Genomic DNA, 25,115 nt, shown 5'->3' on the forward strand with positions numbered 1-25,115 from the left:
AGAGAGAGAGAGAGAGAGAGAGAGAGAGAGAGAGAGAGAGAGAGAGAACTGGGGATTACTCAAGCCTGGCAGAGCTCCCACTGCAGAAGCCTGGCAGGTAAGCAAGCAAATAAAGAGCAGAGACATGGTATTATGATCTAAAGAGAAAAACAGACACCCACACAGGCAGGGCTGGAAATAGATGGCAGAGAAGGGGGCACAGCCCTGCACATGGACTTGGTCACTACAGGTAGCTGAAACAAGGAACTCAGAACATCATGGGAGCAATCTCTACCTGCAAATCCACACTAAATGCCAAAGTTTAGGAAGAATAGGATAGTTGTCTGATCTCCAAGTGTCTCTCCCAAATGTGCATTAGACATAAAGGCATCAGACGTGAAATGTTCAAAGCTATCATCTCCAGTGAGAAGTTGGGTGTACTATGGTGTGACATAATGAGAATGCATCATATGCTCCAAGCCCAGTAGTCCAATCTAATGAGGAGAAAGCCTTGCACAAGGCTCTTGAGGGCCGCTGACAAAATACTGCCCAACACAGGTTAGAATAGACCAGGGAGATGTAACTGGAGCTTGGTCTTTAGAAAGTGCACAGATATTTGCACTGCGGTGCTAACATAGATTCTAATGCTTGACCACTGAGATTTACCATTAGCAGAACTCAATGTGACCTCTGCAAGGGTGCTAAGTCTAACGTTCTTTCCAAGTAAAACTACCTAGGATGAGAAGGAAAGCCGTGGGGAAGACACATTTCTAAAGTATGTATTTCATAAAAATGCCCTACCTCTTAATGACGAGGAAGCAAAAAGATTTAGAAGGATGGACAGCTCTTTTGTTAGTCAAAGAGGCTATGAATAGCAAATAAGATCTCTTCAAGATATTCAGCATCACTGGCAGTTAGAGGAACATAAACTCCACCATGACACCCCACTGCACACCAAGCTGGACAGGCTGAGTGTGAAGGTCCAGTGCAGGCATTGGCAAAGATGGGAACACCTACAATTCTGGAATACAAAGCAGAGCCTATCGAGACAACAGGCTGGAAGTTAAATATAAAGTCAAACACACTTATCTGAGTCAGTAATCTTCCAAGTACATATTTGCCCAAGGTAAACTTGTATTCAGATATCCAAAGATCTTTATCCAGCAGCTCAAACTGCTGGTGGGAGCTCATGTGGCATTTGCATACTATGGAATAATTCTTGATGATAAAAAGGGACATGGCTCTTAAACATGATAGAGGTTAATGTCAAGGGCATTGTGTTGAGTGAAAGAAATCAGGCTTAGAATAATTCCTTCCAGGAGAACAAAGCTGCAGCAGCAGAGAAGCTGAGGTAGTCAGGGCACAGGGGGGGAGGGTATGAATGAATAGTGAGGGGTTGGGGAGACAATGTTTGGGGATGCTAGGAATGTCCCAGAGATCACGATTGTGGCTGTGCAGACTGGGTAAAATTTACCAGACCTTACATTTAGAAATATATTCTTTGTAAATTATTACTCAGTTAATCTAATAAAAATACGTAGGTCTTAAGACAAAAACAGAAAGTACAGAATAAATTGGGTTTTGTTTTGTTTTGTTTAAGGAAAACCCAATGTTTGTATTTAAAAGTTTCTGTATGAAAGTCTAGATGTTCTCAGGACCAAGGCACAGAGTTCTGTAATGTGGGTAAACCGCCAAAACAAGCATTATCTTTTATTCCTATATTCTAGTTTTTAAAAAATATTTATCTGGACACCACATATACAATTATATTTAAACTCTAGCAGTAGCGAATGGTATGGTTTTCCGACCACGCTGGGTGAATGCTGGAGATAGCGGGGTGACTTCTTTCTGCCCATCCCATAAACAGGTGGACTCCTTGATAGTGGACAGTTGGCTTCTTGCTGTCGCAGAGAGCCTTCCCTGTTTGCAAAGCTGCTATGTTGAGACATTCGTCTCGCCTGCGTCCACCGCCTCCGGTGGTGAACCTGAGGAACTACATCATCTTCGAGAAGCAGACAGGAGAGTATTCCGATGAATGTTAAGGGCCCTTAATACTTACCCAGTTTGGGACTGGGGCCTTAAACTGGATAGGTTCAGGGGTCAGCTACCTCTGGATATTTAGCTCAAATGGCTTTTTGCTGTAGGTTTCAGGCTGTACTGAGGGAAAGATCAGGATAACCAATAATGAGCTTTGCTCTCACATTGCCCTCCCTATGGAGAAAATGTGGCCCTCCCTATGGAGAAAATGAACAGTATAGAACAGTGATTCTCAACCTATGGGTTGTGACCCCCAAAGGGGGGGTGTGTCACAAATCATATATCCTGTGTATCAAATATTTACAATACGATCTATAAAATTAGCAAAATTACAGTTATGAAGTAATTATAAAATTACTTTTATGGTTCAGGTCACCACAACATGAGGAAATGTATTAAAGGGTCACAGCATTAGAAAGATTGAGAATCACTGGTATTGAAAAAGCAGGGTCCCTGTCTCCTCAGAATGAATAGCACAAAGGCAGATGTTCCATCCCCAGCCCTTTCTTAACCATAGCTTTACAATCACTGGCTACTCCCCAGCTTCCATGGGTCACTTTCCGAAATGTTTCTGTCCAGGGTTTATTTAAGGCATCTTCTGACTTAGAATTAGGGGTCATAATTGGACATATGGGATAGACTGGGTCTTCTATGGTAGTGTGTCCCTAGAGTCCATGTACAATGGATGCCCAGAGCCCCCTGTGAGAAGCGATTAGGGCCGGGAGAAAGAGCACTCCAATGTCTCCAGTGCAGGTAGAAGGAGCATGCTGCATCTTTACCTGTCCGTGGCCCTGTCCACCCAAGACCACTCTGCCCAGACTCTGGTCCATTTCCTGAGTGCCCCCTTCCCTTTCTACCAGAAGCAGTGTGGCCCCTTCAGGTATCTGGCCAGGGCACCTGCTAAGCGAATGGAGGTGGAGGGCAAGGTAGGTGTGAAAGCAAGGGTGAGGAGGAGCACTGGCCTCCAGCCAGGCCAGGCGATGTGAGAACAACGTGGCACTTTGTTTTCCTCTAACGGAAGAAGTGCTTTGATGTGTACATGGGTAACTCAGGCCTTTATAAACTACCAGCGTCTCCCCAGACTTTGCCCTCCTCCTTGGAGCAGGGGCTTCTGTGGGTTGAACAGGTTCAGCTGTTTCTGCATGTGTCCTGTGTGGATAACTGGCTTGAGTTTGCAGGAAAAAGTGGGGCACCTGAGGTTCTCGAAGAGGGGACCCCCAGGAACCATCCATTCCCATGCTGCCCTTCGCTGTGATGTTCTTATTCAAACCTACAAAGTCTTTGTTTGGGGTGTAAAGCGGTTATTGCATACTAGCGTAAAGAACACAGGGAGTGGTGTCCCCAGAGCCTGATGGGAGCGTCCTGTGGGAACGAACCCCAAACCCCAGCTGAGAAGGAACAAACAGGGCTACAGGCAGAATTCCAGCTAGGCCCTGACCCCTGAGCATGTTGGGTAGAGCACAGTGCCCTCGGGCTGAGGCAGGAATTGGAATTGGAAGCCTTTCATTTGTCTCGGTGGGGAGAAGCGCCGAGAGCCAGAGAGAAGAGAAGACAAGCCAAGATTACACAGTCAGCCACAAGGCCAGGACTCAGGCCCAGTGCCCCCTCACCAGCCACTCTGCTTAGAGCCATAAGCAGAGGGAGGACATGGTGGGACCTACAAAATGGGGCGCCTCCAGGCCACGCCCTTAGCAGCTCCTTCGGCCCCGGTCCTTCACTTCTTTCTCCATTCTACTCTATAGCCCCCTACCCGTTGCCTGAGGAAATAGTGGTTCTGATCGCCCTTGGGGTTCATGCAGCCTTTAATGTATAGGTGGATCAGAGCTGCGGCTGTAGAGTCGGGGAACTGAGGAGGAGGAGTGAGCCAGAGCACTGTGGTATGAGAGTCTGTATCCGCAATGACATCTGGATGTGCGGTCCTTTATAAAGATGGAGAAACAGGGTACGTTAGTCCTTGAAGATCACATGGCTGGCGTCAGACCCCAGATCCTAAGCCAGGCTGTCTGACTCAGTCTCATGTTGCCTAGGGTGGCACCAAACTTTCAATGGTTGATTTTCAATTCCTGATGTTCCTACCCCCACCTCCAGAGTGCTAGAATTATAGAGGTATGCCCCAATGCCTGACTATATGTTCTGCTTTTTAAAGAAACAAGTAACTGAAATATCTTGGGAGAATTGAAAGGGTCAAAACATCGAGATGGTCACGGTGTCCTAAGCAAGAGGCAAGACGCTTGAGAGAGAGCAGTCTCTAGGATGGGGACACACACACACACACACACACACACACCCCTCCATTAGCTCCCTTCTTTTCCTGAGCACCTGGTGCTAATTAGCCCCTCCTTCCATTTACAAACCTAGAGTGTAACCTGTGTGGTCCAGAGAATTTGGAAGTCTTTGAAGAGGAAGTAGCCCTAATCCCTCTGGGAGAACCTGGGGTTGGGCCAGGACTTTGCCCCTTGGGTTTCCTTTGGAGCTACTGGGGCTGGGACTGGTGCAGGGGGCTGACAGTCAGTTCTGATCTGAGCGGGAGCCTGCTCCTTGGGGAAGGGATGTGAATTCAAGGTAGGGGGTAGAGGCTGAGACCTTCTGCCTCTCCCTGCTGCTCCCCTCCCCACTTCCTACCTGATTTGTCCTTGCCCCGCCCACCCTTATTTATAAACCACATGTCCCTGTGTCCCTGCCTGCCCTGCCTGTTTGTCCACAGCTTCAGCTGCTTCCCCTGATAACTCAAGGACCAATTCTGGGGAACTGGGAGGGGCTCGGGGCATGTGGAGTTCAGGAATGCTTTGCCATATCCCTTCCACTGCTGGGGAACCATCCAGACCTTCCTATAGATCCTGAAGAAGCTAATACCTAGACCTGCTTAAAAGTGGACAGCTGTTCTCGTGTAAAAGTTTAATTTCTATTATTGCCCAGGGGCAATTCCTCACAGCTTGGCCAAGGGCCTTGAAGTTAGTGGAGGAAAATGAGGCTCAAAACGAAAAGTGAGCTGCCTCAACTTGAACAGCCAGGTAGTTGGACACCTCCGACTTCACCGTCCTGCCTTTCTGCCCAGTCAGTACACAGATGTGGAAGCAGTTCCATCTCAGAACTCCCCAGCTCTGGCTCTGTGTCCTGGTCTGCCTTTTCTAGCAACCTTGGGCTTATCACCTAACCTCTCTGGTTTGTTCTTCATAAAATGTAAACGCTACCCCTTCTGTTTAATGCCCTGCGGCCAGAATAGTGCTGACACCTAGGAAGAACTTGATACAGATTTGGCCAATGTATTAAGTACGGAATCCCTCACTCTCGGCTCATTTTTCAACATCAGGCATGGTAGTGTGTTTATAAAGTCACGGCACAATACCACATGCTGTAGGAGCAACGGAGGCCCTCCCCTCTCTGCTCAGGGGGCTTCGGTCAGGGATCCCCAATCTCCAGGCCCAGATTTCATTCTGAAGTGCATGGGTAGTGAGAACCCCAAGCCTGCCCAACAGTTCCCATGGCCCCTGCTCCCCATTAATCTCCCCATACCCTAGTCCCTCCACTTAGCACCAGGGAAAACAGCATTCCTGGCCCCCCTTTGTGGGGACAGCCTTAAAACCAAAGCTCCAGACTCCTTTCTTCTCTCTGTTGTTCTATCAGCTACCCTTAGGTCCTTTAAATCCCAGGACCTGCCCTATAGGAGATCAGAAACAGCTTAGTCTCCAGTCAGGGAGAGGTGAGGGAGAAGGTCTGGAGAATAGGGCTTCACAAATAGCCTCTGCAGGCCTAGGCCTTTGGCCATAACCCTCTAGCAGCTTCCAAAAGTATTGGCTCAGGGACTGTTGAGACAGGTGCTGTTTCTACCTGAATAAGTTGCAAGGTATGTGGAATGACAGACAGACATGTGAGGGTAGCCGCCCAGAGTGGGTCTTATTTCTGTGGTCAGAATACTGAGGGGTTCTGCCAAGCACAGCCTGGGATGACCTGCTTCAGACCTTCTTCTCAGTGCTTCTCGGGGGACCTGAGATGGAAAGAGGCTTTCAGTGTACTACAGCTAGGTAGAAGCAAGGTAGACTGGAAGCTGTGGGTACAACAGCTCCTGGATGAAGCGTTGGCCTGCATCTTCCAGGGGTGGGCAGATAGAATAAAATGGAACACCCCTCCCCCATGACTGAAACCCCAGAGTCTGCTCGTTTCCTTTCAGATCCAACATTCTAGGATATCTTTTCTTCCAAAGATCTTGCCCAGGGAGACCTGGATTGGCTTCCCATTCACATAGAAGGATGGCAAGGAATGGGAGCAGGGGCTTTCAGAATCTTCTGGAAACAAAGCCACAGGCTCTCTGGGAGTTTCTGATCTGGTGTCTCTGGGTCCCACATTCCTGGAGGCAGATGAGCTGCCCCTCCCAGCTCAGGAGGTCACTGGCAGCTGTGCAATTCTTGGAGTCTGTCTTGCGTGGTCAGTGCCCTGGCGTGGTCACAGTCCAGGTGAATCAGTGATTCCGGGAACTTCACAAACGGTTGAGCAGTCATTCCATCTCAGGGCCTAGAAATCCACAGGAGAAGCAGAGAAGCTTCTTTGGGTCTGCAGCATCATAGAAGAAAAGATGGTGCAAAGAGAGGCAGGAAGCTAAAGGATCGGGTGCAAGGGGAGCCTGGAAATTCCTGCCCATCCATCTCTCCATCACTGAGGTTCCCCAGAGTCCATGAACATGCAGGATGCAGGAAAAGCACATCCTGGATGCATGCCAGGCTCCTGCTCGTGCCAAATCACCTGTTGGACCTGCCTCCCAATCCTGGTTTGAGACACGGGACTAGCTTTGTCGAAGCCATACCATCTTTGGCATAGACTGGCAGCTGAGGAAGCATGCTGAATGAAGACACAGGTTACCAGTATTCTTAGGAAATTTAGAATTTAGTATCTATTTGTCAGTGAAACAAAATTATTCCATGGAGGGGAGCACAATGGCATTGTACGATACCCATGAAGGAAAGAGATCAATTCAGACAATACATCTACAAAGAAGGTGACTAGGGACATGGATGTCACCTGACCTGGAAAGCCACCCAGGGGCTTACTTTGCTTGTTATGAACTTAACACTGATGCCTCTACTCAGAAGGGAGGCCTACCCAGTGGCTGCCCTCATGTTGTTCAAAACTCAAGTAAAAGAAAGGCATCCTTGGAGTTCAGATAAGTGACCAGAAAGGTGTGAGTTGGGCATGGCGTATTTGGGCCAATTTCCATAGTCAATTCAGATTCAGCATGGGCATGGGCATTCCATATGGAGGCCTGGCAGCTCTCTGCAATGAACTAAATACAAACCACACACACTCACACACACAGACACACACACACACACACACCAAAATGATACTTGAGATTAACAATTCAAAGGATTCGACGCCACCCATCAATTTTAAACTTAATCTGAATGTATCTTACTGCTTTCTTTGGTTTTAGTTTTCTATCTGATTTTCATTACAAACAATAGGTTTAAAAAAATAGTGAGATTTATGTTAATAAGGTGTCAGGACACATTGGACCCTTCCAGAACATCAAAGACTGTGCAACCAATGGTGGGCTCCAATCCTCAGAGGCTGTGTCTCTCTTTAATCAACGCTTTGGGATTTTATGCCCCCCCCCTTGGATTAGACTTCTTCACAGAGTCTTCTCTTCCCTTGTCTATGATGTCATAACTGCAGACAAATTACAAGTCTATCACTTACTTTGCCACTTATTTTCAAAACATGTGCTAGTCCCCCAGTGACCCAAGCTGAGCTACATAAACGCAAACAGCAGAATGGAGGTAGGCAAACCAAACAGCACCCATGGAAAGAGTGGCTATTGACAGAAGATATTTCTGTGGCCTCTGCTTGTCCTGGGCTAGGCTGCAAATCTCCCAAGACCTGAATCTGTGCGGTTCTGAAGGCTTGAACTGGCCTTCCTTAGGACAGTTGACTACAGGGAACGGTCCGTAGAAGGATGAATTAAAATGGTATGACAGATGAAAGTTGTCCCTATTCACCAGCACAAGTGTGTGTACACGTATACTCTGGCCTTTACTGTGTTCTCCCACCTGAATGAACTGTAGTATTTTAAAAACAGACATGCAGACTAGGAGTGTAGCTCAGTTAGTAGGATACTTGCCTAACATTCCTAAGGCCCTGAATTCTGCCCATAGCATTGCCAAAAAAAAACAGGCTTGGTAACAACAACCTTAGGAGGTAGCAGCTGGAGGATAAGAAGTTCAAAATCATTCTTAGCTACACAGAGACTTCAAGACCAACCTGGAGACTTTATCTAAACAAATAAACAAACACCCCAGATCAACAAAACCAAGTGCCATCAATTTGCCATACAACTGCAGAGCAGCGGAACGCCCCCCCCCCAACCAATCAGTGAGCTTCAGGAAGAGCAATGGCGCCAACTCTACACACAGCCAAAATGGTTTATCAGCATGCAAGGGAATCTCCTGGCAGGCAAGTTTCTTGAACTTTCTGTCAATGCCCCACTGAACACTGGTCCCAAAGCGCAGATGGGGACTTATGGTCCCCTGGGGCTGGTAAAGATGGCCCTGAAAGCAAGGGTTTCCCCTCCTTTCCCTTTTGGCACTAAGAATGGTAAACACCAGCACCTTTGGTCCTTGGCCTCCCAAGGATGGCCTCACCCAGCCCCCTTTGCTGGGCAGCAAATTCCAATCATCGTCTTCATTGTATTCTAAACCTAAAGAAAACAAGGCATCCTGCCCAGCAGCTCGTCCATAAAACATTAATCACTGTCCCTTCCTTGAGAAGCCTCTGACCAGCGAAGGTATGCTCTACAGGAGCCATGGAAAAATCCTAATATACATGGCTTGGCCACACAGAGGGCGGGGGCCTGGCCACATGGAGAGCGGGGGCCTGGTGCCAGTGCTTTTCTAGCTGGGCTTCCAACTTTGGTTCCAAGGATGCTGAGAACCAGCCTGGAAACTCCAAAGTAAAGGAACCCTCCAGACATCTATCAAGTTCCACAAAGGTACTATGGTCCTTAGGGTCAAGTGGCAAGTGGCTGCCTTAAGCCACCAAGCCTTCCACTAGAGCTTTGAGCTCTTAGGCAACAGTGCCGGGTTCAAGGCCAGTATAATAGATCACATTAACCAGCGGGTGATCTAGCCAAGGGTGCCTGCATAGGCCCATCCTTTTACAGACCTCTTCAGCACTCAGACAGCGGAATCCCCCTGATTCTAGTGGAGAATCTGAGCTACTGAAAGAAGAAACATGGAGCTGGGGAGATGGTGGAGTGGATAAAAACATTGCCACACGAAGTATGATAACTTGAGGTCAGATCCTTGGAATCTACACACAAAACAACTTAAAACTTTTATGATATGAATGCAGTAGTGTCTGTATACCCAGCATGCCCCTAGAGGAGGATGAAGCAGGAGCAGAATCATCTCCAGCCGGGTCACAGTTAGCCTGGCACAAAGAGATCCTGCCTCAAACAAGGTAGAAAGGCAAGTACTGATATCTGAAGGTTGTCTGCCCTTCACAAGAATGCTGAGGATGCCTACACCCACATACCTGAACAACACACACACACACACACACACATTCACACTTTTCTCTCACACACAGAGAGAGAAAACACACACATTTACACCTCTCTCACACACACACAACACAACACACACATTCACATCTCTCTCTCTCTTTCTCTCACACACATTTACCTCTCGCTCTCTCGCTCTCTCTCTCTCACACACACACATTTACCTCTCTCTCTCTCTCTCTCTCTCTCTCTCTCTCTCTCACACACACACACACACACACACACACACACACACAAACACACACACACACACGGGTCACAGATCTGTAAAGATTCCAGACTACATGTTTAGAAATGACAGAGGATTCTCTTAGCACTAGTTCAACCTCAAGCTGGCAGGACTCTGAACACAGCACTGTGACTGGTGCTCCTGGCTCCCTGGTTTGGAAGAGCTTCTACTCTGTATCAGGCCTGATCAGAGACCTCCGATGGGTGTGACAATTGTAGTATTTCAGCATTTTGCTCTTGTGCGTTTAATGGAAAGACAAATACTCTAGGATTCAGTGACTGCTAGAACACATCCTACTTCCTTGTAGGCCAGGTGCAGAGGCATGACCTTTTGTGCTGGCTGAATCAACCTCAGATTAACACTGGATAGTTTTGATAGGGGTGGCTGACCTGTAATCTAGTCTCCACAAGGTCACAATCTAGAGGCTGGTGACAGATGCCCCCCACCAAGGCACCTCACGTGCTAGTCGCCTGACTATTCAGGAGCCTGGGGACAAAGGTTGAGTCCTGAGGCTTTCAGGAAATATGCTGCCTGTGTTAAAATCTGATGAACAAAACAGACAAGGACCTCTGCTTACTCAAGAAGTCCCGTCCAATCCCAGTGCTTCCCCAAACCGCTTCTCTGCGCAGAGCTAAGTAGAACATGAGCGGAACAATGTTTGTGGACCCCAGGGAGATGGATACCTAGAGCACTAATCCCATGGGCTACAGGAAGAGTCCGGGACAGCCTGGCCCCAAAACTATTATAGCCAAGCCTATTGGGTATCGAATACCTGGCTTGGTGCATTATCATCCCTCATGGTGCAGCATTGGCCTCCCTCCCCTGTTCATATATGCTATTTTATCTCCTTTCAGCCAGGAATAAGTACAGTTTCATGGATGTAGTGTCAGCCTGGTGCTGCCTTTAGCCATCACCACATGAGTCTGTTTAGAAGGAGCAGGCTTCTCAGAGCATCAGGGGCTCCAAGGCCAGCCCTTCTCCCTTCTGCCTCCCCATTACCTTGTAGGAGTTGATGCAATTGCAGCTCAGCCTGGTTCTCTGCTAGCCCAGAGCCTAACTCTGCTAAGCATCACAACAAAATAGATAGGTCAGCATCACGTGATGGAGACAGCCAATTGTTGAAGCCAGGCAGAGCAGGTTCAAATCTCAATCCCACCACCATCCTGTTGTGAAGCCCTGAGAGAAAGATTTCAGGAGCCTGAGCAATCTCTGAAAATGCAGATAACTCTGTCTTCTAAATAGTAAGTCACAGCAAGGTCCCTAATACACTACTCCATAGGTACTCCAGAAGACCCAGTTTGGCCTCTTCTCCAGGACCTATCTGTGCTCTAGGACTGTAGAAATTACAACTTCTAGAAGCCATACAAGAAAGGCTGTACTGTGGAATCGAGTAGAGGCTGAGCACTGGAGTAGCTGGGGGCCGCAGTGGTTGGAGACTGAGGGACCTGAGATCTAGGAGATGGAACAAGAAGGCAGGCTGGGAGGGACTACGAGGTAACACTTTGGAATCCCCTCCCAGGTGAGGCTGTGAGGTTTTGGGCTAGCCTCTACAATGTCCCTGTGGCCTAGAAATCACTCCCTCATAAGGGCAGCACATAACCTCACCAGAAAGAAGCCAGGGAAGTTTGGATGGGTTGAGGCAGCCCCAGGCTGCACAGAGACTGCAGTAAGAGACACCATTCCAATGACACTAAGTCCTCTCAGTGTGACCTCTTATGTCATCACTGTGTCTTTAGGAAACACGATGGAATACTGAGCCCTTCTCAGCCTACACTCCTGGTGATATGTGTGCTTGTGGTCTGGAAACCATTCCATAAAGATGAGGGTTCTTTCCTCCCAGAGCAAGCTTGTGGAAGGAGCCGACTTGCCCGTTGCCTGGTCCCAGTGGCTAGGCTCATAGTTCCCCTGAAGTGTTTTATGTGTCACAGGTGGGGTCAGTGTCAGGAACTTGCATTCAAATCTCAGTATAGCATAGCACAGGGGTCATTTTCTCTGATGAGTCAACCCCAAAAACTCCCCTGGGGCTTCTAAGACACAATTATAAGTGGGGCTTCCAGGATGAGCTGAGGGGTGGTAGAGGCGTGGCAGAGTCTGGTCCTGCAGACTCTGTCTTGAGATCAGAGGGGTAACGAGAATATAACCTCAACCCTGCTTTCCCTAACCCTTCCATCCTCCAGAACCCAGAATGTCTCCTGTTACTCCGTTTAAAGTGGCTCCAAAATGTCCTTCACTTCTCCATAGTTGTCCCAAGATCTCCACATCCTCAGTAGTCTCCCTACTAAGGGCAAGACCCTGTGCCCCGTAGGGCCTGTCCTGTAGCTCTAAGCATTCTCTTAGGACACAAGGGAGTCTGTCATCTTCCCAGACTGGGTGGCATAACAGTGAGACAAATCCCCTCACAGACCAGGATGGGGATTGCATCTTCTGGGGGGTTGCAATAACAACAAAGCAAAAGAAAAAAACACAGGAAGCCTGGATGACCTTACAAGTCATTGTCCTTTATTTTCTTACCATAAGATAAAATTTCAATTGCAAAGTAACATACACAGAGCAGACAGATGTGGGGTCCTTGATCATTGTAGCCAGAACCAGGTGGGATGGGTCCACCCCGCCCCCTCTAACATAGTCTCTCATCACCACCCATGACCCTTAGCCATTACCCAGGCAGAAACTGAGAAGCTGGAGGTGAGAGGAGTCCACGTCGTTGACCAGGGAGCAGCCAAACATGACCTTGGCTGTTAAGATTGACCCAATATGATCTAGTTGGGCACATGGGTTCTCAGTGTCCTTAACTGTTAAGTGGGCTATGGCGCCTGCTAGGGAGTGGAGACGAGGCTGTAGCCATAGGCCTTCTGACCGTCCTGCTGCTCCTAAGCACCTGAAGAATGTGCCTCTCTGTTTATGTTCACAACACGGTTAAGGGCACAGTGGTGGAGCCACTCTGGCCTGATGGGATTGGATGGACTAGCCTAAAGAGCTGAATTTAGGATGTCAGCCCCTGGGCTGCCTGTGCTCTGACCTGTCCTTGGGCTGCAGCAGAAGATACCTCATCAGGCCCATAAAGAAAGAAGACTGTGCCTAGGGTCCCATAGTGAGCCTGTTCAGGTTGTCCAGAACACAGACAGCCAGGAGCTCATCAGCCAGGGTGGGAGTGACCTCCTTGATCATGGTGTGAGCTAGGGCACCCAAGGCCCTGCATGCCCAGTGTGGGTGTCTGTTCCAGGATTTCTCCACGTCCAGCTGCTTCCCTCCTTAGACACAGTGCTGCTTAGCTCAACGCTCTTTAATAAACACATCCCCTGAATCTACACTGCACAGGGGCCTGGAGGACTGAAAAAAACTATCCAGTTAGGGCCATACTAGATGGGCAGACAAACTAGAGCTCGATAATTGAGCGGGAGCTCTTCCTTCACCACAAAATGTCCTTCATTCTGCTACCACAGACAGACCTAAAGAAGGCCTCTTTGGGTGACAGGCATTTCCAGCACCCCGAACCACATCTCTGCTTCATAGCTCATCCACATGTGTTCACGGGCTGTGGATGTTGGGAAAGAGCTCAGGCTAGGTAGACAGAGCAGTGCTGTCTAGACTGTTCCTTCTAGAACCTGTGGTATGTCCCCTCTTATGGGTCCCCATAGCGGTTCCTTCCTTGCCACTTGACAGATGTGGTCACTGAAGCCCCCGCACACAGGGACAATTTTAAGGTCCTACAGTGAGTCTAAGAGGAAGGGCCCTAGAGGTAAGATAGACCAAAGGTAAAAGTTTTAGGGGACCTCCTCTCCCTCCAAGTTTGGGGATAAGATGCCTACTCGAGGAAGGCCAAGATCAAAGGCACAAAGCAACAAAGGCAGGGTTCCAGGCACCTAAGGTGGGTGACTTACTGGGCAACTTTGGGATGAGGGAGACTTTCTAGCACACTCTGAGGGGACACCTAGCAAGCGGGTCCCTCCCTTTCACTCCTCCATGGTGTCAATGGAATGAGGTGCTGAGTTGGTAAATCTTGGTCCCCAGGAAGCTCTGAGACCAGGAAATAGAAAGAAAGACAGTGATATTGCTGCCCCAGAAGAGGCAGGACCACTCAGGTCAGGCAGGTCTTGGGGAGTGACTTTGGTCAGCCGGTCAGACTGTCTACAATAGGATTTAAGCCCTCCCCTCCCTCCACCCATCCCTGCCCCACCCCCATACGGATGCCTAGGCCAAGCCTCCTCTATTTGGGCTTCATCTCCACTCTAGAGTTGATGTCATCAGCATCCAGGTCATAGTCCTCCACCTGGCCACTGGTCCACACCTTCATGCGGTCTGTGAGGTCGCTGCTGCGTGGGGCCAGGATGAAGTCATAGATCAGCACTGCCAGGGCACCCCCGATGAATGGCCCCACCCAGAAAATCTAGGAAAGAAGCATGAGAGTTTAGGGGACAGCTGGCCGCATCATCCCTTCTCCTCTTGGGGATCTCGCCAAATCGGTCTTGAGTCAGAAGCAGATAGACCAGACTCTTACTTTCTGATTCCAGGGTTCCCCAGAGTGGGTCCAGATGTAGTAGAGATACATCCTGGCCTCTGTACCCAGCTGTTGGCATCTCTGTAGCACCTCACTTCTTAAGATGGCTACTACTCCCTTCCCCCAGCCTTGGAAAGTTCCCAGTGATGGGCTAGTGTAATAGAAGGGTGGCCAGGAGCACACAGACCAACGGTAATTAGAGCTAAAACCTACGCAATGTTTCCTCTGCTCAGAGCTCTGTTTACAGACATGGGTCCTCTCCTGATTCTAAAAAGCCTGGGAGAGCCAACTCTCCTAAGCCCACTTCATTCACAGCCTGGGAAACCAAGCCACAAAGCCTTCCTGAGGTTGCTAAAAGCAAAGGTGGCAGAGCCAAGATTCCAAGCCTACTCTCCACCATATTGTTAGGACAATGGGGGAAGAGCACCGGCCAGGGCTGTAGGCTTGAGCTGCCAGAGTGGAGCCTAAACAGATATCTTATCAGGATGCAAACACCCTTCTTCATCTTAGGATTTGATTTCCTTTGCCCTACGTATCTCCCAAAATCTTTGTGAAAGGAAGATAGGCCTCAAGGGTGGGGGTAGAGTTTGCTTCCACCATGTGCCTGGCTGCCGCAGGGTCACTTACCCAGTGGTTTGAGAAGTTGCGGGTGAGCACAGCAGAGCCAAATGATCGGGCAGGGTTGATACCACAGCCGGTGTAGTCGATCTGGAAGGGGGCATATAAAGAACAGGAATGTAAAGAAAGTGACAAGGAGACCAGGGAGAGAGTGCAGAGAAGGGGACAATCAACCCCAGCTGAGTAAGGGGCATGATTAGAAATCCTTGGGTCCTTTTCCTGGCACCCAAAGCAGCTCTGCCATCCCCTACCCATGGTGGAAGTTCCATCCAGGGTACCACAAATACCACACTAGCCCTTCTCACCAGCTGCTTTGACCCTGATCCCCACCGTGGCTTTCACCTAGGAATTCCCCTACTCACCGCCAGCAGGTGTCCCAGGGCCACAGAGAAGCCAATGGCAAGAGGAGCTGAGCCACCTAAGTCACGGCGCCTCCGGTCAGTGGTGGCCAGCACACACAGCACCAGCTGCAGAGTGCCGATGATCTCAATGCCCAGACCCTGGCCAGAGTTCACACCTCGAGCCAGCTGCAAAGGAGAGAAGCAAGAAGGCCCAGTGAGTGGGGCAGGGGGCGATTGTAACGAGAACCCCAGAGCACTAGGTCCGGGCACCAACAGACAATCTTCAACCCCTTCCTAGCTTTTCACTCACTTTCTCACTGTGTGTACCCAGAGGGGCCAGACATACACAGCAGGTAACGAAATCCAGTCCTCGTCCCCTCCGACACCTGTTGATCCTCTAGCTTGATCCCTTGTCCTGTCTAGACCCTGCCTCCCTCTGCTCGGAGGCCCAGGGTGAAGCAGGGCCTCTTTTGGCTCCATGGAGTGCTCATACAGGTGAGAGGTGCTTCTCAGACACAGAGGTGGTCAGGGACTCCCACAGGAGAGGAGAAGCATAGACGGGAGGAGCCAAGTGGATATCGTTTCACCCTTTCAAGTCCAAAGCCTTCCTTATCTCCACTCCCTTTGCCCCCCTGCATCTCCTCTCTTCCCTCTTTTCTCTCCTGGTCCCCGCCCTGCCTTCCCTCTCTTTGGCTCCACGGGCCCCACCACCGTAGTCTGGCTGCCCCGTGCCGACGCCACTTTTGGAAACATGACTCATGGAAAAAGAAGGGAACGAGAACGGCCACGAAGTCACTGGAGCCCTACCATCTCTGCAGCTGCAGTGAGAAGACCCACAGGGGAGCTGGGCCACGTTGGTGAACACACCGGCATGTTCTGCCTTCAGTCTGCCTCCCAGGAGGCACAGCTGGGCCCCAGCAAGCTGACACGAAAGGCTCGCTTCCAGTTTCCCAACTGAGTGGTGGTATCTCCAAGGCCACCAGGCATTCTATGGGGTATAGGTGGGAGGCACACCTCCACTTCTTAAGGGGTTTTCCCAGTTCGGCCCTCAGGCCCTCTCACAAGAACAATTCTCTTCCCGCCTTTGTCTGCAGTGCTGGCTCCCAGAGAATGACTCACATCCCCTGGGCTGCCTTGAAGCCCCAGCTTTGGGCCTTTCCTGACCAGCCCCAAAGCTATGTCCCCGTCCCCCCCCCAAAGCCCTGTGAGCCTTCTGGGGCAATGCCTGTTTATCACCTCACTGATAAGTCAGGCAATCGAGGCAGAACCCAGTGCTCAGGTTCTTACTCTTCTACTTGTTGGCACCAAAAACTTGGTTCTCTCTGGGCCTTAGCTTCTCCATCTGCAAAATGGGTTCAAAGTCTCAGCTCTGTCTAGACTCTAGAGCCTCCAGAAGACTCAAGGGTCCTGGGGCTGTCTCAGGCATTTGGTGAAGGTGGCAGAAGCAAGAACTATCGGGAGGTAGAGATGGGTGAGGGATAGCTGGGCTGACTGGCAGAGCATACCTAAGGCTGGGAAGGCTTGATGGAGGAAGAACTAGAAGCTCAGGATGGCTAATTCCACTTCCGTCTGGAAGGCTGTGACCCTCATTTAAATTCATGGCTTCTCTCTCTCCACCTCTTCTTCTCTCTGGGGATGGCCTAATTGCTAGCTGGCAGAAGTCCTGAGATGAGCACTTCCTCACCAATTAATGGAGCTGTCCCTAAGTCTCCTGCTCAGATCCAACCACCACCCTGCCCTTCTCACAGATGTAGCCAGAGCCAGTCCATCTTTTCCCCTGCTTCTTAACCACGGTAGATCCCAGGCCATACCCCAGGTACCACTGTCTACACAAAGCAGAGCGGGCGGCTCCAGGCCCAGAGGTCTGAGTCTTCAGGAGGCCTGGGAACTCCAGAAGGTACCTACTCTTGACTGCCAAAAGCCACAATAACACTGGCAGCCTTTCCCTTCCAAAGCCCACATCTACCACCATTCCCAGCAATCACCAGCTCCCCCACCCACCTCCCGTCTCGGCTGCTAATCACAACTGTTCTCCACTGCCTAATGCACTTCAACTTACATCTGGGAAAACGGTAAGAGGGTCAGAAACGATAAAGGTCTGCAGAAACTCCACGTCCAGGAAAGAGAAGGTTAGAAATTTCAAACCGTAGCGATCGCGTACAGTCCATTATCTCTCAAACAACCGCTTTAATAGTGCCAACCCCGGTTGCTGCCGTTTGTCACTGGCAAGGATCCAGGTCAGGACGTGCGTGCAGAGTTTTGCCTGGATTTTCACTGGTTAACTTTGCAACTGCAGCACTGAGTTTTCTGAGTGGCGGACCAGGCCACGCAGCTCTTGAGAAGCATCTGAAAGCTCCCTATTGGACCCAGGCAAGCTCACGGCTTAAGCCACCGTTCAGACACACCAGCTCTGAGCCTTCTATGGGAGTTGGCTTCTTTCTGCTCCCATCTGCCACGCCCTCATGGAATCACCTGAGCAGCTGAGCATCACGGAGAAGAGGAATCCACCTGCCACCCAGCTGGGTGTTTGTCCCTCCTAACCTGGGAACCTGAGTGGGTCTCTTGCAAACCTCCACGGGGAAGCTCGTTGTGCAGTACAAAAGGGGTTGAAAGTGCACATTTTCCAGAACTTTCAACCTCTGTGGAAGCTGATTTCAACAAAGCTCTTAGAGAGAAGGGCCCATGCTTTTGCTGTTTAGCTGGGAGAGGATCGGCCGACCAGTGACCTTTGAGACTCTCATATGGAAGGACAGGAGCACCTATGCTCAAGGAGGAGGCAGTAAGGCCCAGGCTCACAGGTGAATGTGCTGGTTACCAGGGCACCAGGCCACTGGCTACCAAGGGACCGGGCTGTTCCCAGCTTGGAATGGGTTGCTGGCAGGAGGTGTGTGTGTCCCAGGCCAGGATCGCCCTTTCCATGACATGCTACCTGAACCCTCCCTGCCACTTGTAGGCAGCCTACCGGGAAAACTCACTAAGTCCTAGGCACAGGGCCCTGATTGCCCCTGTGCCCCACCCTTGGGGAGCTGCAGAGTCCAGAGCTGGGCCTGGCTGAGGCTCTGCTCTCAAGGAACGGCTTAAGAGACAGGGCTGTCTGCCCACCTCCACTGTTTCCAGTACTTGGCACTGGTCCGCCAGGGAACGGTGGGCCCCACCTTGTCACCCCACAGCCAGAACTTACGTGTGTGCCTGTCTCAGTGTACAGCTGCATGGGTTTGTGGACCACCGTCAGCTGTGTCTGCAAGTGGCATTTGTGCTTTTCGTTCCTTCTCTTTTATTAGACCTTAACAGGTTTGTTACAGAATAATTAAACGCTCTAAGAACTATAAAAAATTTTAGACCTATAGGCAAGAAGAAGAAATTACTTAGACAAAAAAGTAAATTATTTAAAAATGGAAAGTTACAAGAATCGGATCAAGCTAGTCCCAAAGTGAATGTTTTTCAGCAACCCTCCCCTTAGGAAATGATAGAATGAGGCGGTCGGAAAGCCTAATAACATACACAGGTGAGAATCCAGCCACCTAACTAGCTGTACTTGATTAAAGAAAAGGAGGGAAAACCCGCGCCTTGGGATTAGAGGCTTGTCAGTCTTTTGAAGTTCCCGAGGGAAATTTAAACAAGCCAATAGGGTCCTGGCCAAGTACTCCTAAGCCGAGCCTGACATTCACTGTGACTCAAGACACCACGTTGGGCATGCTCTGCGGAGCAGGGAGCTCTGCACGGCACGAAGTCCCAGATGTTTGCTGTGTGTTTGCACTGGTGTGTCTGCTGGCGTTTCTGAGTGCGTCACTGTGTCCCTCCTCAGGCTTCACACCCACAGGGGTGGTGCCACTACGAGCTGGAGAAGGGGGGGAAGTGGCCGAGGGAGCGACCCCTGGAGTAAGAAAACAGCTGGCCTCAAAGGCCTTTTATTTGCGCCCAGAACCATTTTGTCTTTCTGACAAGAAACAATACACAAAGCAATGGTTTCCAACTTCCTCTTTTCCTTTTCCTTACCACAGGGCAGGGAGAGGAAGGGGCTCCTGAGAGGAGCCTTCCCTGCCTGGGCCCCCAGATCCAGGCAGTGTCGAGCCCATGCTCTGTGCCCCATGTCATGTATGTGCATGGCTGTGTACATGATTGTGCAGTATATGTGCACTTTGGAGGGTGGGGAGGCAGATTTAAAACACAGTCCTACCCTGACATTACCCACCATATGACCTTGACAAGGATCCACACCTTCTTTGGGTCTCAGTTTTCCCAACTGTAGAATGGGGACATTGGCCTAGACTCCAGCCCCAGGTGGTCTTCAGATTTCTTCTTGCCTGAAATCAGGTAGTGTCTCTCTAGCCAGCGTCTAGAGACCTGAGTACAAGTCTCCATTCTCGGTGTGGCACAAGGCCTGTGTCACAAACACTCTTGCCCATCTCCACTGCACCTCCACACAGCCAGGCTCTGCTGGAGGAGCTGCCTTGTCAGGTGGGTCCAACCTACATATTTCTAGAGACGGGAGCTCATCTGTTTAGAGGAAACTGCTTCCTGAGTTTAAAACAAACAAACAACAAAACCTTCTTTATACAGAGCAGAATCTCCCCTCTGGAAAGGCTTGACTGATCTTTCAGACCCCTGAAGGGCTGATCATGCCTGCCCACTGTCTTTGGTCTGTGGGCTTTAGTCTCAGTCTCAAGGATGCTGAGGAACATGAGTATGGATGGATAACTTCCTGCTCATTCCACCAGGTACCACCCTACTGTGGCAGAGGGACCTCTCTAGTCTCCAGGAAAAGGTCCAGACAGAGGAGCCCCTGGTCACCATGGAACCTCAAGGACATGTTCCCGCTCAGATCTGCAAGTAAGAGGCTCAAGTTTCAACCGTTCCGAGTTCTAAGCCCTACAGCTGCTTCTAAATGGTGGGAACAGGAGTGACCAGGACCTGAGTTCCTAGGGAACCACTGTGATCAAGAATTTAAGGTTGTTCTGCCACCATGAATGGCTTCCCAGACACACAGCGGAATGGGGGGTGGGTATTGCGATCTGCCTGGAAAGGCTTGATGGGTTGCAGGTGAGGACACCCTGAGTGGAGCCCTAGAGAGAGAATAAACTGTGAAGGGGCTTCCAGATGAACTGCTAGGGGCTGCTCAGGCTAGAGAGGGGAGCACCGGGGCAGAAGGGCTGAGGTGTGGTGGGATGGGGTGACCTGGGGTGGGAGCAGTTTTCCTCAGACTCCACCTGCATAGACCTTCATGGAGTACACTTTTTCAGATACGTGTTCCAGGCAGACCCTGATTTAGGACAAGTGGTCCACACTAGCTGCGCTGCTCAGCAGATGCTGCTGTTGGAGGACCCGGCCTCAGCATTTTTGCGAGAAGGAATGTCTACCCTGCCACATAGGCTCCACCTCTCCACACTCTTCCCCTGCCCTCTCGCTCCTAGGTTCTGGCTGGAAACAGTAATTACAGGTCCCAGCTTTGCTATACACCCTGTCTCCAGCTCTGTCCCTGGCCACGCTGGACTGGCCTAAGGCATTGGAAAGTCACACCTACTTCGCATAGTTCACTCCTAAGTCCCGGGGGAGGCAGCAGGGGGCTCAACCTGGGGAGGCCTATTGGTAGGAAAGGCCCTCTCTCCTCATTTTCTGAGGAAGCTAACCCCTAAGAAACTAGAAGAATGAGAACTTAAAACCAAGAGCTATACCATCTGGCATAGCAGGTGGAAGCATGTCCAAGCCTTTGGGTCCTTGGACCCAAATGAATAAGACTAAGAATGACCCTGAAGAGACCAGTTGTGCCCTCTGCCTGTATCCCCAGGTGGCGAGACAGGGAGGCTGGGGGAACACAGTCCTCTCCAGATGTACTCAGATACCAGCTCCTACTGCTTCTGGGGTTCAGCCTCCCATCATGATCCCAGCCTGCCCAAACTCAGTGACCACCTCTAGATCATGGCCTCCCTTGCCCTTTTCTTGAGCTCTGCCCAGCAGCCCCTTCTCAGTCCGCACGTGGGTTCTTACAAGATCACCTCCCTACAGTTCTCCTGGCCCTCCCATCCTTCCAGTTCAAAAGTTCCCTGGCCCGCCCTGACACTTCTTATCTCACCTGCCTCCTGCGCAGTATCTCGGGCAGCTGTGCTGCTTATCTGGCCCCAAGCCCATGAGCTGCCCTGTGTGGGGAGCCTGGCTGACCCAGCCTTACCCTCAGCACCCAACAGCCCCAGTCATTTCTGCAGGATGAGGGCCAGAGAGGGGGGAGAATGAAAACAGCCAGAATGCCAGGGCTCTAAGGCCCCAGCATCCTCTACTTTCCAAAGATAGCCACACCCTTTTATATCCTGTTCATGGTTCATAGGTGGGAATCAGGGACATCTAAGTCCCATCAATTGCATGGAGCAACACAAGGTGCAGGTGGCTGACCCTGGGCAGGGAACCTCAGAGCCTCCAATCAAGAGTGAAAATTAGGCTTTAGGTCTTTAACCCAGAAGGCACCAATGGGATTATAGGAGGTCCGCGGTCTCTCTCTTGGGCGTTTCCTGACTTAGTCAGGAGAGAGTTGTCCCCACCATGTCCCCTGGGGACACCCCCTGACTCACCCAACCACTTCCTACCACTTTTCTCTCTATTTTCTTTGAAAATCTCCATGCCAACAACTCACCCCACCCAGGTTTTGGCAGCGGGGTGGGAGTAAGAGCAGAGGAGCAGTGAGAGCCTTCCTCTGGGATGCAGAGGAAGGGATTGCCACCTGTTCCGTTGTCTGCTTGTCCCTCTAAGGCATTGAGACCATCCCCAGTCCCTCCAGGTCCAGGAGCTAGTGCCTGAGAAGAGCTATTTGGCTGGGGGACAGACTGTATGCCAAAAGTCCATGGTTTGGGTGGCTAGTAAGAATCCCACCACATATTGGTCCCCTCATATGGCACTGCCACTGGGGGGTCCTCTTAGCCAAGCCCTTCTCAGGTAGGTAATTAGCTCCAGCCGACAATATAAGTTGGTGGTATGCGGGTAGCAGAAATGTCACCAGAACCTAGCCCCCATCTCAAACCTCAGGATACCTGGCTCCAAGAAGACTCAGTGGTTAACAGCAAACAGGACTTCGGGCTAAGGTGCCTGTCCCCAAGCTGTCCCCACACAAGCCTGGCCCTCCTTCTCCTTCAGTTGTATCCTGCCTGACACAGATACTGGGGTAACTCTGGAAAATGGAGGGGGCTGCAGAAACTGAAGTAGGGTGTAGCCAGATTCAGGTGCCTCTGAAGCAATCACATTCTGCCTCTGCCTTGGATGACATATTAGAGAATGCAAAGCCTTTGCCAGCAAGGGCAGAGGTCCTGCCTGTCACTTGACTTGGAAGGGACAAGAGTTAGGAGTCTCCACCACCTCTTTCCCACAGGGGCCCTTCATTGCCTCTGTCCCCCCAGCTCAGTGGGAACTTGAGCCTTCTCAGAGGAGTTCAGCAAGGCACCTAGCCCTGTTCCTATTGGAGAGACTGGAGTCTAGAGGGACACAGTCTATCTAATTCTGCTCCCTGCACCTACTGTAGCCAAGTTTTCTCCAACTAAAGTCTAAACTCCAGCCACAGGGCTAATCTTCAATCTCCAGTTGAGCAGAGGTTGACTTAAAAGCGTGATCCTGAGGTGTCACTGTGACACAGACGTGCTCATCCCTGCAGCGTCGCCACATCAGCTGCCCTCTGCACCAGACTTTCACCTCCCTCCCTGTCTGCATCTCCTGCACTTGAACTTCGGCTGGGAAATGAGAGGAGTCTACTCATCCATAACCATCCAACTCACAGGAGCCCCCAGACCACTCCCTTGCCCCTGTCCCCATGCACCTGCCCTGCCGAGGTCCAGCCAGCTTCGTTTCTCTGGGGCTGGTTCCTCTACTCTGCCTCTAGTCTCTGTCTCTGGAGAGGGATTCCAGCCTATTCCCGCCTGAGACATCCGCCACCCTTACTCAGACACTCCTACTAAACTGGTCCCCATTAAACCCAAGTGCACTCGGCATGGGCACTGAGCTATGGGAAAGGTCTGTGGCCAGGCAGCCACCATCAGGGCCAGCCACTTAGCAGTTATTTTGAACAGCTGCCATGCAGTTTTCAGCATCTGCTTATCATCCAAGTCAGGAACGATGGGCACAAGTGGTTACACACTCGCAAATGCACCATCAACTTGAAAGTAGCTTACACAAGTTCAGGACCCGTGTAGACACGTGCACAGCTCCACTCCCACCTCCACACACAACAAGCGGGCATGGCACGGTGATTCAGTGGCCAAGGACTGAAGAGCTGAGCCCTTCTCCCGAACTGTTATCTAGAAAACTCTCCCAACAACTCCTCAAGTTTGTCTGATTATTGGGGACAGAGGAATGAAAGAGAGTTGTCTCCTGACCTTCTGGGAAAGCTGACTTGGGGACCTGAGTGTGGACCTAGAAGCCCAGGCAACTTCATAAGGGGGGTCATGCTCAGACACTTGCAAAAGTGGGTTTAAACATGACATGTATCTGGAAAAAGTGGACTTGGGACAGTAGGTAGAGGTTGCCTAGGGCACAGGGCTGCCAAGGAGGGAAATGGCTTTTCAGGTAGAACAGACGAGGGCCAAGAAACTTCAGTGGAGGGGTGGAGAAATGCTGGCACACAGCTAGCTGCCCCCTCAGTTCATTCCTGGCAGTAGATACTCTGTAGGGGACTTTGGCACAACTGTTAGTGACTAGCTCACCCATGCCCACAGCACCTGGCAGCAAACAAACCCTGCAGCATACTGGGTTCCAGCCCCAGCACTCGGCATGACCCCAGCAACCCTCATCATCCTCTCTGTTCCTCAGTGTCCCCATTGTGCACGAGGCAAATGGAGCCAATGCCCTCTCTGTGTCCTCCTACATGACCCTCCCAAGCCTGAGACACCCCACTCACGTCATTGCGGCCAAGGGAGTTCTCAGGTAGGGAGGAGGTGATGCCCGAGAGGATGGCAGTGGCGACGATGGCCCCCACACACTGGGCAATCATGTACATGACAGCCCGGAGGATGCTGATCTGACAACTGAGCAGGAGCCCCAGTGTGACAGCTGGGTTGAGGTGAGCACCACTGATGTGACCCACACTTTGGGCCAGAGTGGCAATGCTCAGACCAAAAGCCAGCGACACCTTCACGTTGTCCTGGACCAGTGTCTGGTTTCTCTCCAGCGGGTAATTAAAGCCTAGGGCAGAGCCGATGCTAATGAAGACGAAGAGGGTCATGGCCAGGAACTCGGCCACCACAGCCCTCCAGAAGATCTTCTTCTTGAATTCACTGGCCATGCTGGCAGGGGTACGACTTAACTGCTGGATGCCTGGTGCTCGACTCCCTCCAAGAGCTGAGCCACAGCCTGGGCTGGGCCTATTTATAGGGCTGGGTGGCGGGGGGAGCACAAAGGGAGGAAGGGCCTCTCCTTGCTCCTGTCCCGCCCCACACCACACGGGCCTCCTCTCTGCGATGGATGCAGACAGGGCTCTGCTGTCTGCCTGCCAACTTTTCTCCTTCCTCCTCTCCCCCTCCTGCCCTCCCTTGCTCCCTCCACCCACCTCAGCCCTCGGCCCTGCCCAGCCTGAGGAGGCAGGCAGGAGGCAGCCGTTGCTCTAATAGGCTTTGGGAAATTCTTCCAAGCTGGCCCTTCTCAGGGGGCCAGAGAAATCCAGGTGTCCCCGCCCAGCCTGCAAAGCTCAAGGGTGCCTGAGGGCAGAGCCAGGCACTCTAGAGGGGGTGGGGAGTAGGAGTTGACTGGACTCTCAGGATGGACGTTGCCCTCCCTGGAGGTGGCACCCAAACCCGCCTGCCTGTCCCATCCCACTATGTGCAGTTACTAATCTGAAGTCCTCAGGCTCAGGGATCTGAGAGCCAGTCTGGCCTCAGTCCTGGCCTGAGCCGA

At 51.0% G+C, this 25,115-nt stretch overlaps 1 protein-coding gene across 1 annotated transcript; it reads right to left on the reverse strand.

The window, feature by feature from the left end:
- Window positions 1-12,274: 12,274 nt before the first annotated feature.
- Window positions 12,275-24,559, reverse strand: Aqp1 (aquaporin 1 (Colton blood group)). The gene is made up of 4 exons (XM_005360805.1): window positions 24,124-24,559; window positions 15,276-15,440; window positions 14,923-15,003; window positions 12,275-14,184 (listed from the first exon to the last, which is right to left on the reverse strand). Exons 1-4 carry the CDS (start codon window positions 24,505-24,507, stop codon window positions 14,005-14,007), a joined length of 810 nt encoding a protein of 269 aa, XP_005360862.1. The 5' UTR covers window positions 24,508-24,559; the 3' UTR covers window positions 12,275-14,004.
- Between the last annotated feature and the right edge of the window lie 556 nt (window positions 24,560-25,115).

Source organism: Microtus ochrogaster, linkage group LG3 (genome assembly GCF_000317375.1).
Source record: "Microtus ochrogaster isolate Prairie Vole_2 linkage group LG3, MicOch1.0, whole genome shotgun sequence".
NCBI lineage: Eukaryota > Metazoa > Chordata > Mammalia > Rodentia > Cricetidae > Microtus > Microtus ochrogaster.

Coding starts and splice junctions, on each gene's coding strand:
- Aqp1 (XM_005360805.1), bottom strand. CDS start 24,507: ATGGCCAGTGAATTCAAGAAGAAGATCTTCTGGAGGGCTGTGGTGGCC. Junction 15,441..24,123: donor ACTCCCTTGGCCGCAATGAC/GTGAGTGGGGTG, acceptor TCTCCTTTGCAG/CTGGCTCGAGGTGTGAACTC. Junction 14,185..14,922: donor GCAACTTCTCAAACCACTGG/GTAAGTGACCCT, acceptor CTTCTTTCCTAG/ATTTTCTGGGTGGGGCCATT.